At 30.3% G+C, this 13,109-nt stretch overlaps 2 protein-coding genes across 2 annotated transcripts; one reads left to right on the top strand and one right to left on the bottom strand.

Annotated features, from left to right (window-relative positions):
- The first annotated feature begins 2,677 nt into the window (after positions 1 to 2,677).
- On the top strand, positions 2,678 to 4,258 carry LOC129886414 (transcription factor MYC1-like). Its single transcript, XM_055961088.1, has one exon. The coding sequence runs from the start codon at positions 2,814 to 2,816 to the stop codon at positions 4,137 to 4,139; it is 1,326 nt and encodes a 441-aa protein (XP_055817063.1). The 5' UTR covers positions 2,678 to 2,813; the 3' UTR covers positions 4,140 to 4,258.
- Positions 4,259 to 7,165: 2,907 nt separating this feature from the next.
- LOC129884715 (uncharacterized) lies at positions 7,166 to 8,323 on the bottom strand. The gene has a single exon (XM_055959001.1). The coding sequence runs from the start codon at positions 8,246 to 8,248 to the stop codon at positions 7,295 to 7,297; it is 954 nt and encodes a 317-aa protein (XP_055814976.1). The 5' UTR covers positions 8,249 to 8,323; the 3' UTR covers positions 7,166 to 7,294.
- Positions 8,324 to 13,109: the final 4,786 nt, after the last annotated feature.

The following is a 13,109-nucleotide window of genomic DNA, read 5'->3' as shown; positions in this document are numbered from 1 at the left end:
TCAGTTTAGTCGATTTTTAAATTTCTAAAACCAAACCAAAAAAATAACTATTGGTTTGATTCGATTCTTTTTGATTTTTTCAATTTGAAAATAATAAATTTGTTGAGGGCATACACATCTCAATAGACAAAAACAACTAGTAAATGAACAATCAACATGAAAGCTACCGTGAATTCAATTAAGCAATAGTAGAGTTATTATTACACGAACGTAGTGATTTAGTTAATCAATACTAAAGTCATTATACATCAAAGATCAAATCTTTATAGCAAATATATAACCTCAAACTCAACAATTGAGGAATTATCCAGGGGAGGGGTACAAGAAAATTATATTCCAAAATTTAAGTGTTGACCTTGAGAAAATGGTAAAGTTAAAAGACTTAAATTAATTAAAATTTAACAAAATATTTATATTTTATTTATAAATAATTATAAATATTATATGTATATTTTCTTGGTTTGGTTTGGTTATTGTTGCGGTTTTGTTTTAGTAAAACCAAAACCAAAATAGTATTGGTTTTCAAAAGTAAAACCAAACCAAATCAAATACCAATTTTTTTAATCGATTTGATTCGAATTGCGTTCGATTTGATTTTTTAACCATAACCATGAACAGCCCTATTTTTAATAGCCGTAGTTAAGTAGCGAAAAAGAGTCATATTTGTCATTTGCCCTATATTATACTTTTTCAATATATTTATTATTTACATTTATCGTGAACTATATTTATTCATGTACTCTAAAAAAAAATTAGTCATATCTATCCTTTAAGACATTAAATCATTATATTCCACCTCAATTTTCTATGTAGCACGCCTATGTGACACATTTGTTTGATATCTTATATTGAAAAAGAAATATTTAATACTATCTCTAATGAAGCTATTATAATTTCATTTCAAAATATGAAAACTCGTTAAAGAGGGCCGTAGCAATTTACTTAAATTGTGTCTTATTATTATGCTTTGAATATTGTTATTTATTAATATATTGTTGTTATACCAATTATTTATTTATTTATTAAAATATCTATATTGCTCGTAAAAAAATCTGCGTACTCCATACATAACTTATAGTATAGTGGAATTGGCGAACGTTATTCATATAATAGTGTGTGAATATAAATCTCACCGTCTCCCTTTCCCTTCTCCATCAATAGAATTTTTGAAGAAAAAAGGGAGTAAAAATAAAAAGAAAATAAAGCCAACAAGAAGAACGACAAATAAAACGTGATAAAATTCTAGCTTTTATATCAATTTCAAAATAAATGATGTTTTAAAAAATAAAAAAGACATTAACCATAAACTTCCACTTGTATCCTTTTAAAATAAAATAAAAATTATATAGCCAAGAAATTGCTAAAGAGTTTCATATTTTTTTCAAAATATTTATGGAAGATAAGTCAGTAAAATAAATGTTACTTGTTAAGAATTAATTATAAAAAAATATATAAAAACATCATTTATTTTGAAACAAGAAATAATATATTGATGTGCAAGTCTAGAAACGAAAGTAATTTATTTTATCCAAAGAAAAGAAATTAGTGAAGACTCCTTTTGACTTTTCTTTTTGTTCCTCCTAATAATTTTTTTTAATTATTTTCTCAACCTCTTCTTAGCGAAAATCAATGGTTCTCCTTCCTAGTGCTTGTTTGTTTTTTTTCCTTTTTGTCAGAATATAATATACATTATTCACAATTTTTGAAACATGAGATAGCATTTCCGTTATTAAAAAAAAAAAATACTCTAGTGGAAAATAATTACTGCTATAGATTAAAGGCTATAAGATGTTATTTTGTTGATTAACAAGTATTTTCATTTAAATTTACCTGTCTTGTCTTAAAATATTGGGTACCCTGCTACTTTCTTCAAAATCCAGAATTGTACGTCATATTCTTTTTCTTTTGGATTTTAATTATAATATAGATCAAATTCTATGAGAATCTTTTCCATAGAGCAGCTTTTCCTATGACTTTCATTCCAATATACAATTTGGAAAGAACTTAATCCCAAAAGGCTTATGGTACTAATACCGTAACTAGTCTAGTTAAGAACATTATCTTAAGCCCAATAGGAAATATAGGCTTTGAGATATTCCTAATTAGTAACTACTCTAGTTTGAAATTTATTCCATCTATATGGTAATAATCTTAAATTTGTTTCTTATTTATGTTTCAAAATTTCCTAAACGTTTGGAGTAGTAGAATAATTTGGTTTGTAAGCATATTTTATTTATTACGCAGGTAGTTAAGAGATTTTAATTTCTCGGTATATATTACTCCATTTATTTCAAAAAAATGACCTAATTTGATTTGACATGAATTTAAAAAAAATAAAAAAGATTTTTTAATTTTGTGATTTTAAATTAAAGTTATGTCAAATGTACTAAAATGTTCTTTAGCATTGTGGCATTAAACATATCATGTAAAAGTGTTGTAAAAAAAAGGGATCATTCTTTTTAAATAAGAGATGAGTGTAAAAAAAACATAATTAATAATTCAGATATATTTTTGATATTTATTTTTTAAAATAAACTAAAATAAAATATATCATTTTTTTTAAAACGCGGAGAATATTTTAACTGAGTTGTCGTTCTCGTTTATGTGTATTTACTGTACCTTCAGTAGTAGTAGCGTTTTATTTTTATGTGTTAATTGCTCAGCGATAGTATAGGACTAGCCAGGCGCTACTTTTTGTAGAAAATAATTATAAGGTGTTAAATTAAACTCTCATATTTTATCGTCCTTACTCAACTGCTGAAGTTTCATTATCATTACTCTTACATCAATTAAATAATACTTGTTCATCTCCCATGGCAGCTGCCTCACTACCTCCTCCTCCGACAGATACTAACCAAATGCCATTGGGCCTTCAACAAATGCTTCAGTATGTTGTCAAAAGCCAGCCAGAATGGTGGGCTTATGCTATTTTCTGGCAGACCTCTAACGACGACGAGGGAAAAAACTTTTTAGCTTGGGGAGATGGATATTTCCAATTAGTCGGTGTGGCTAATAACAACAAAGGCAAAGGCAGCAGCAGCTTACAGTCACAGGCCCAGTCCGAGAGAAAAAAAGTCATTAAAGGAATTCAAGCCTTAATGGATGGTAATGGAGATACTAGTATAGTTGACGATTGTGATGTAACCGACACTGAATGGTTCTATGTGATGTCGCTGGCCCGTTCTTTCTCTGCCGGAGATGGATCTGTTACTGGTAAAGCTTTTGGTAGTGGTGATTTTTTGTGGATAACAGGTGCGGCTCAATTTCAGCTTTATTACAGCTGTGAAAGGGCTAAAGAAGCTCAGATCCATGGGATTCAGACTCTGGTTTGTATTCCAACTTCTAATGGCGTGCTCGAATTAGGCTCGACTCAATTAATCAAACAGAATTTGAGCTTGGTTCAACAGGTCATGTCCGTGTTCCTCTGTTCTCCCCCGGTTCAATTTCTCGAGAAAACAGTTTGTTTTGCTGATATTGGCCTTGTTACCGGCTTACAACAAGATAACAATGACGACAAATTAGGAGAAAATAGCAAAAAACAGCTGCCTGTTGTAGCCAAAAAAAGGGGGAGAAAGCCCAAGGGAGGCGAGGAAGATGCTAATATGGCCGCGTTGAACCACGTGGAAGCGGAGAGACAGAGGAGGGAGAAGCTGAACCACCGGTTCTACGCGTTACGCTCCGTCGTTCCAAACGTATCGAGAATGGACAAAGCGTCATTGCTTTCAGACGCTGTGTCCTACATCAATCAACTCAAAGCTAAAGTGGATGAATTGGAGCTGCAGCTAATTGATCACACTAAAAAACAGAAAATCATAACGGAATCATCATCAGCTGATAACCAGAGCACCACCACTTCATCGGACGACCAAGTAATTAGGGCTAATTCCACAGCGGCACCGGAAGTTGAAGTGAAAATAGTAGGCACAGATGCAATGATCAGGGTTCAGTCGGAAAACGTGGATTATCCATCAGCAAAACTCATGAGTGCGCTTCAACATCTACAAATGCAAGTCCACCATGCCAGCATCTCAACCGTCAATCATCTCGTCCTTCATGATGTTGTGGTTAGAGTTCCTCAAGGACTGAGCACCGAAGATGAACTAAGGACGGCTCTCCTTACTAGATTAGAACATCACTAGCTCCAAATTAGTCGGATCTCTCAATATTAGTATGTAAGTACTGCAATCACTAGCTAATTATCTTGGTTGTTTTGTTTAATCATGTCTTAGTATATTATGTGATTACAATTCTGACGTTAATTATTTCTCATACGTTCGATCCAATTAATCATCATCATTAAGATAGAAACAATTATTAAAAACAAAATGAATTAACATCATGTTCCCGATTTGCCATCTATGATTTGTTAATGTGTGGGAGCATCCAACAAACGTGGTGGGGATTTGCTATGAATAATATGATAATGCTGCATGTTCTTATATGTGCGGTTTGGTCTGTTTGATTTTTAGTTGGTATACTTTTTAGTTGGTATACTAGTTGTATACTAGTATACCAAAATCCTCATATATATATATGCATATGAAAAAACAATGTATTATCAAGTGAGTAAAATATCCCACTTGTGTTCCCTCATTTTCTGTTCCATCATGTGGATGACAAATTATTAGCTAATCCTAGTATATGAGAATCTTGTTAATATATCCCAAGTCCCAACCCTACCACTATACAAAAGCTTTTCCGATCCCTTTTTCATGGGTATATATTTTTTGAATTTCAACACCTAACAAAAATTTTAATTCCGCCATTATATTTTTTAAAGTCACCTTAAATCAATGACAGCCCCCCATCCTCACCTGTCATTTTGTCAAACATTTAAGCATGTGCGTATTTAATATTCATTTGCAAGTACTATGTAATAATACAACCATTAGAAAAAGGTAGGGTAGGGAGAGAGGTAGAGGGTTCACTAAATAGCCAAAATTTCTTTTGTGGTCCATCTCCAACCAAAAAAATGATTTGAAAATAAGAATACTACCACTACTTAGCAAAATAATTAGAAAAAATTCTTTTTCTAGTTGGAAATTATGAGCCTGATATGAGATAAAAATGGATGTATATGTTTATTTTTTGTTTGAATTAACATAAGAAATTTAATCAGTTTGAAACTTAAGTGAAAGGAATTTGTATCTATGCAGTATGCACCTTATAACTCTATGAAGTGAACAGTAATACTTTTTCCTCGCTATTGGGAGACAAATTATAAACAGTTTGTAAATAAGTCATTTTATTATTATTATTATTTCTCTTTGCCATGAATGAAGAAAAAGGCAAAACAGAGTGGTCCTTAAACTGGAAGTCCATTCGTACATCCATTATCTGGTGAACCATCAAACCAGCACATACTATATAATTTACTTGTCTTTTTACCATATAAGTAGTATATTTTATTTAAAAATTTAAAAACCACGTGATACATGCCCATTGCGACTTGCGACCTCACATTTTAATTATCACAAGAGGAAAAAGCTTTCCATTAAAGGACAAATATGTCGCTTCTCTTTCCATTTTTGTTCTCTACCTATTAAGTTTTCTGACTGAAAAAAACATTACATATTTCATTTTCTAAAATCACTTCTTTTCATATTATTTGAAGTACAATCATTTTTATTTGCCTATTATGAATTTGCACCCTCAGTAAGCGATAAACTTGTTGAAGCAAAGAGATTTAATTAGGTTTGCATTATATATAGTTAATTCAGCAACAATCAAGAATATCCAAGGAATTCCAAGATTTCTTTGTAATTATAGATTTGTTCCAACCTGAGATCTTCATTTTTTATTTCATGGATATTAAATAATCGAACCCGCTTAATTCTAATACTTTTGAAACACTCTCTGTTATATTAACAGATTTCAATTTTTCATATATAAATATAACGAAGGTATCTCCTATCTCCACAAAGAAATTCTAAACTTACAATATTATTAAAATAATTTTGGGTGTGTGCGTGTATGGACTAACTACTACATACATAGTTAGCATTATACTTGCAATATTATACATAAAAAATAAAAATATAAAAAAAGGTATACTGCTACTTGTAACTCGATAAAAGAAAAGAAAACAGATGCAGGGAAAGGAGATAATGAAATTTCAAAACGAACATTTTTCTCAGAATCGTAATAAACAATACAGCTATATTTACAACATGTCTAGCAAAGAAAAAGTAGACAGCAGAAATCAAGCATCTAGCACCAGGAACTTCATCTCGGGCAAAACATTATATCTGCCCCCATTTTTCTTTGTCAGAATATTGGTCGCATTTGATATTTCTGTTGATCCTCCTCACAAACAGAAAAATCCAACAGCACCTAAGTTTAAATGACCAAAAAGACATGAAGCAAGACGAAATGAAGTCCATTATATTACCACTATGACAATCAAAAGCACAAGGAAATTAGGAGAGTACCTACTGATTTCTTAAGAGGCAAAAGGAATATGCCGAACAATCTTAAGAGTATATATGTTGCATTACTACATCATGTTCCAGCATTTATTAATGAATTTTAAATCAAGTTATTCGAAATTAAAGTTTAAGGTTGATTTGCAGACATACATATATATACATGTAGATCAAGGGATTTGTTCGACTAATTGCTGTAGTTGGAGCTGTCCATATTGAGATTCTGTGTCATCTGACAATATTACTGGAGTAACATGGACAGTATACTACTAAATTGATTACTAGAGTATGAGTTATGTTACATGGCACACACCAAGCTGAAAAGACGAACAAGTAAACAGGGGAAGGGAAAACAAAAGAACCAAAGATATTTAGAGGTACGAAATGTGAGGGGGAAAAGGGCCAAAGAATGGTGGTTAGGAGCAAGGAGTTCATCCAATCCCTTTCGGCAGAAAATTGCATTAGGTTAAATCTCCCTTCTTTGTATATTTACTTTTTTATATTTTGATTCACTTGGTAAAAATCCATACTTTTGCCTTGAGTATGATCAACTAGATAAATGTTTTGGGCATTACAGAATTCAGATGTCTTGTATATGATTTTATAGAAGATCAGATATATATCCATTCTTTAATGTCAAAAGATTTTTAAATTATTGACTACTTAAAATCGCTAATGCTTAAATAATCACAAAGATCTCAAAATGCAAGAGGACATAAACAGCAAAGACAAATTCCAACAAAGCAATTATAATATATACACATCTCTCAATTAGCTTCAAAATAAATGTAACTCTTACTTCTATACATGTTCAATTTAATTACTTTGATTTGCAATAGCTTATCCGATCCATTAAGATAACGGTATGATCACAAACGATTCGTAATATGGAAAAACCAATGTTGGCCATCAACTTGAACAGTGAGATTATGAACGCGTGCGAACAATTTAACAGCCCTTCTCACTCCTCTGTTATCAGCCGCTGTGAAATAGTCATGCCCAAATATGACTCCACCATTTGAACCGGGCTTCAACAGCTTAAAAGCCCGATTTATATCAGACCAAGCCGAGTGAAAATCATGCCCTGCATCAACCTCAATCAACTCACCAAACACCCCCCACTCACAAAGTTTCTCTAACGCTGACCCACTGGAGAACGGCATGTACACTACGGCCTCTGTAGCATTTGCTTCCATCACGTTCTGCATGAATTGATACATAAGCAAAACATCCCCGTTCACCATCTTCATGCCTTTCATCCTCAAGTGATCTGAAAACCCCGGCCACCCTCGAAAATCATCTATACAGATTATTTGAGTTCCGTCGAGTCCCAATCGACGGGTCAGCTCGACCATGTGAAGAGCAGATGCACCTAGAAACGTGCCTACTTCAATTATGGTCTTGGGTCGGACCCTCCGGATTAAGTTCTCGAATACGGCGCCTTTTGATCCCCATCCTTTGATCCACTTTTTCCTGAGGAGATTGTCCACGTGTGATGGTGGGAAATTCTCCCATGGAGATGTTCCCTTAAAGACACGCTCCAGAATTTTGTGCCGGATGTCTTGTGGCGGAACCGCCTCACAACATACCGCCCCGAAATCACTGTGGTCGCCTAATTCTGTTGCGTGATTAATTACATTAACCGCGTTTACATGGTCGACCATAGTATTTATATGATCGGGTGGCTTGTTATTGTTGTGCGTGGAGCTAGATAGATAACCCAGCAAGTAGGCTAAAAGGAGACAGAGGAAGTACACAACGGGTTTAGCAAAAGATGAAATTTTCTTTGATGAGTAACGAAGATGCAGAGGTTCTTGTTTCATGCTAGGCAATTTTTTTCCAGTAAATTATATTTGATGAAAATAAAAGCTTGGAAATTTCTTTGGCTTTCTACCTATTTTGTTGCTATAATATATGCTTATGGTTGAATATAAACATTCATTTAGACGTCAGCTCGATAATAAATTTATGATTTTTTGTTTGCTTGCTTGTTATACTTTCTCTCTTTTTTCTTATCTGATTTTGTCAACGATATCCGGATAATTATTAAATGCAGACGGACGAGTTTCTATCGAAGCCATCTTAAACTTATTTTCTACACTGTGGCCTTGAGTTTAGGTGCATTTTCACATTATATTATAGTAAAAAACTGTCAGGGACACTATCAGAGATCTCATCAGATTTAGCTTCTAAACATTAACTTGCCTATATAATGATTTTTTAAAACTATTTATTATTAATACAAAAAGATTAAAATTTGACTAATTTGCCCTTTGATGATGTTACACTAGAACAGTAAAATCTCTTTAAATTAATATTTATTGGGACCATTAGATATTATTATTTCGGATATTATTTAATCGATAAATTAATATTTATTAATTTAAAGAGTGTTTTTGAGATTTAACGAAGATTAATTTTGATTACATCGTTTGGGGATAAAACCTCAAGGAATTTAGATAAATCCTCTTGTGAAAACGACATTCATGAATTTGAGGTCATGATTAATAATCTCGGTTACGACAATAAAATGGATGTCAATAGCATGTTAGATTACCGTGGGGAAAATGATACATGTTCAGATGTCCAGAGCTTGCAATAAAATTATGGATACCATCGGAGAAAACAATGTTGATAATGAAGTGGAAGACGATATAGTACTTTTGGAACCAATTACTTATCGCGTCTAGAAATATTCACATTTTTTTGGTGCAGTTTGAGAAGACAATACCGAGAATTTTGGATGCAATTTAAAAAGTTAGAGATAAGCTTCAACTAGACTTAAATTTTGACAAAAAAAAGTTAGAGTCATAATTTCACTAAATTGTCTTAAATCTTTTTGTAATGTTAAAAAATTATTAATTTATAATATTTATGGGACCGTATATTTATATAGCGGTCTTCTAAAATTATATTATCTTATTATTTTATTCAAAATCGAGGATTTTTTCCACTAATCTAAGTTTGGGACTGAAGAAAAATATTGTCTTAGAGAATTAGTTAATTTATAGAATATTAATTTAGTAAAATTCTACTTTATTCTTTTGATTAATTAATTTACTGAATAGCTTTTTTTGAAAAATCCCTTTAATTTTTTTTTAAATAACTCCCTTTTTCATAAACTATCGGCGCCGCTAGTAGAGCCGATCAAATTATCATATCAATCATTTCCGAATTATATATTAGCACAAAATTTTACTTAAATCTTTACTGTTAGCATCGCGTCTCGTGTTTATCTTTGTAACTAAAGAAAATTCTAGTGTGAAAAAATTAAACTCCGCTTGTATTTTTCGGGAATAATTATCCAACATTACCTCTTAACTTTCGATTATAATTTATAATTATATTTATTACTTTTTCTATTCCATATTAACTGAATTTTTAGAGTTTTTTTCATTGTTCAAAATAGTTAAATTGTTCAAAGTTCAAAAGAAATGTTTAGTTTTTTTTTTCATGTTTACCCTTTCCATTAATGAAGTTTTGTAATTTTCTAGGAGTTAAACTACACTACTTACAAAGTTATACTCCTATGAAGGATTATTTGTATCTATGATTTCACATTTAATCATCTTTATAATGTTGATTAAACAAAAGGGTAATAGAGAAAAATATAGTTCAAATTTTGTCCTTAAATGTTTTTTCTTAATATATGTGCATTACCTTAAAAATTCATCTAATATGAAATAGAAGGAGTATGTAGATCCATTAAAAATCTAGGATAAAAATAAGATTTTTTAATTATAATCGAGGTTGCATTAATAAGAAACTTCATTGAACAGGCACAAATTTGACAATTGTTGCATTTTTGGGGTCAACTTTTCAATAAATGTAGTGAATTTTAGCTTCTCTCTTTATTTATATATATATATATATATATATGTTGTACGCGTATTTCATGCTAAAATATATTTTAAAAAAATTATGTAACTAATGTTATAATATATTCACAATAAATGACAATTTTTGAATTTTGTTTTTGGATTAAAATATTAATAATAGGGATACTTTGAACCAAACTATTGATAGCATAAATATTTTCAGCCTTATTATAAATTGAGGACACTTTTATTTGATTTCACATAGTCAAGAACATTTTTTTATCCTTTTCTTATTAATTTAAAATTCACTGCGCTTGCTCACATATCATAAGGATCAAAAATAAAATTTATCAATAATTAAGGGACACAAATTTATTATTTTAATAAACAATGACTTCTAGCTACGTACAATTGGTACAGCACGTCGTAGAACACTTTGTAGATATATTTTTGACTGACTCTAATTTATTTTATTTTTGATTTTATTCAAAAGGGGGGAGGCAGAAACTTATTTTTGTCTCCACTCTCTTTTTTTTTTTTCAATTAGTAGTGACTTAAAAAAAAAGAGCGCTTCCAAATCTTGCATGTACTAAAGAAGCAGTCCTTTTTGTATCTAATTGGTACTGTAGAATCCTCCTCATTATGTTCTCTTTCTCTTCTTCCTCGTTATAGTCGACCTGAATGTCTTTTCCTCAATTTTTTGAAAAAAGAAAACAAGAAAAATGAGTATGGTACACATTATTTTTTTGGGTTATTTATTTAGTGTCCGATATTCATGTTAGAGTTCGATTAAATGAGTATGGTACAGATTATTTATCGTTAGCAAAATATTTTGTATTTATTCTTGTAATTTAGGAAATTAAACTCTAGTATAAAAAGATGGACTCCATATGTATTCTTCAAAAATAAATATCAAATGTTACTTCTTTAACTCTTGATTACGACTTAAAAGTATATTTATGTAATTGTATTAAAGAGATATAACAAAAAATAATTTTTTTAGTCGTCAAAATTACATTAAATAAAGATTTAATTGAATACACAAATTTGACCATTTTTTCATTACTCGACAACGTTCTTAACTGTTGATTAATGCAGCTCGACTACTTTTTCAATATATTTCTCGATAAATGCGAGTTGTATTAACTTTTAAATAATAAAATACAATTTTAAATTGATGAATGGTGAATCAATTTATATACTAGTCTCTTGCATTGCATGTATATCTCATGCTAATCATTACAATTTGCATCGATTACATTTATGATCAAATTATACTTATATTTTTTACTGTTAGCGAGACATTTTCTATTTATTCTTGTAACTTGGAAAAACTCTAGTGTGAAAAGATGGACTCCATATGTATTCTTCAAGAATAAATATCAAATGTTACCTCTTTAACTCTTGATTACAACTTAAAATTATATATATTTATGTAGCAGATATTAAAAAGATATACAATTTTTTTTAGTCATCAATATTACATTAAATAAAGATTTAATTAAATACACAAATTTGATCATTTTTTCATTGCTCGACAACGTTCTTAACTGCTGATAAATGCAGCTCGACTACTTTTTCAATATATTTCTCGATAAATGTGAGTTTATGAGGGTGAGAAAAAAATAGGGGGTGCTACTCTCCTTAGAATCAAGTGGCTTTCAACTCCTTTACAATTACCTTTCGCCCAACGCATTAACTTTTAAATAATAAAATACAACTTCAAATTGATGAATGGTGAATCAATTTATACATTAGTCGCTAACACATGCATTGCACGTCTATCTCATGCTAATAAGTATAATTTGCATCAATTACGTTTATGATTAAATTATACTTATATATTTTATTGTTAGCAAGACGTTTCATATACATTCCTGTAAATTAGAAAAATTCTAGTATGAAAAGATTGGACTCTGTGTGTATTCTTCGAGAATGAATATCAAACATTACCTCTTTAACTCTTAATTACAATTTAAAATTACATTTATGTAGTTGTATTAAAGAGATTTAACAAAATATATTTTTTTCGTTGGTCAAAATTACATTAAATAAAAATACAATTTAATACACAAATTTGACCATTTTTGCATTACTTGACAACTTGCTTAACTGCCGATTAATGCATCTTGACTATTTTCCCAATATATTTCTCGATAAATGTGAGTTGCATTAAATTTTTAATTATAAAATACATTTTCAAATTGATAAATCGTGAATCAACTTACATGCTAGTATCTGACACATGCATTGTACGTGTATCCCATACTAAATAGTACGATTTACATCGATTACGTTATGATCAAATTATACTTATGTTTTTACTGTTAGCAAGACGTTTCATATTTATTCTTGTAACTTAGGAAAACTCTAGTGTGAAAAAAATTGACTTTTTTATGTGTATTTTCGAGAATAAATATCAAACGCACCTCTTTAACTCTTGATTATAACTTAAAAATATATTTATGTAGTTGTATTGAAGAGATATAACAAAGTATATTTTTTTCTATGGTCAAAATTTCATTAAATAAAAATTCAATTGAATACTCAGATTTGACCGTTTTTGCATTACTTGACAACTTTCTTCACTGTCGATTAATGCATCTTGACTATTTCCTCAATATATTTCTCGATAAATGTGAGTTGGATTAATTTTTTTAATAATAGAATACAATTTCAAATTGATGAATGGTGAATCAATTTATATACTAGTCTCTGGTACATGCATTGCACGTGTATCTCGTACTAATCAGTTCAATTTGCATCTATTACGTTTATGATCAAATTATACTTATATTTTTATTGTTAGCAAGACGTTTCATATTTATTCTTGTAACTTAGAAAAATTTTAGTGTGAAAATATTGG

Source organism: Solanum dulcamara, chromosome 4 (assembly GCF_947179165.1).
Source record: "Solanum dulcamara chromosome 4, daSolDulc1.2, whole genome shotgun sequence".
Classification (NCBI taxonomy): Eukaryota; Viridiplantae; Streptophyta; class Magnoliopsida; order Solanales; family Solanaceae; genus Solanum; species Solanum dulcamara.
This window is presented reverse-complemented; position numbering and strand designations above follow the sequence as displayed.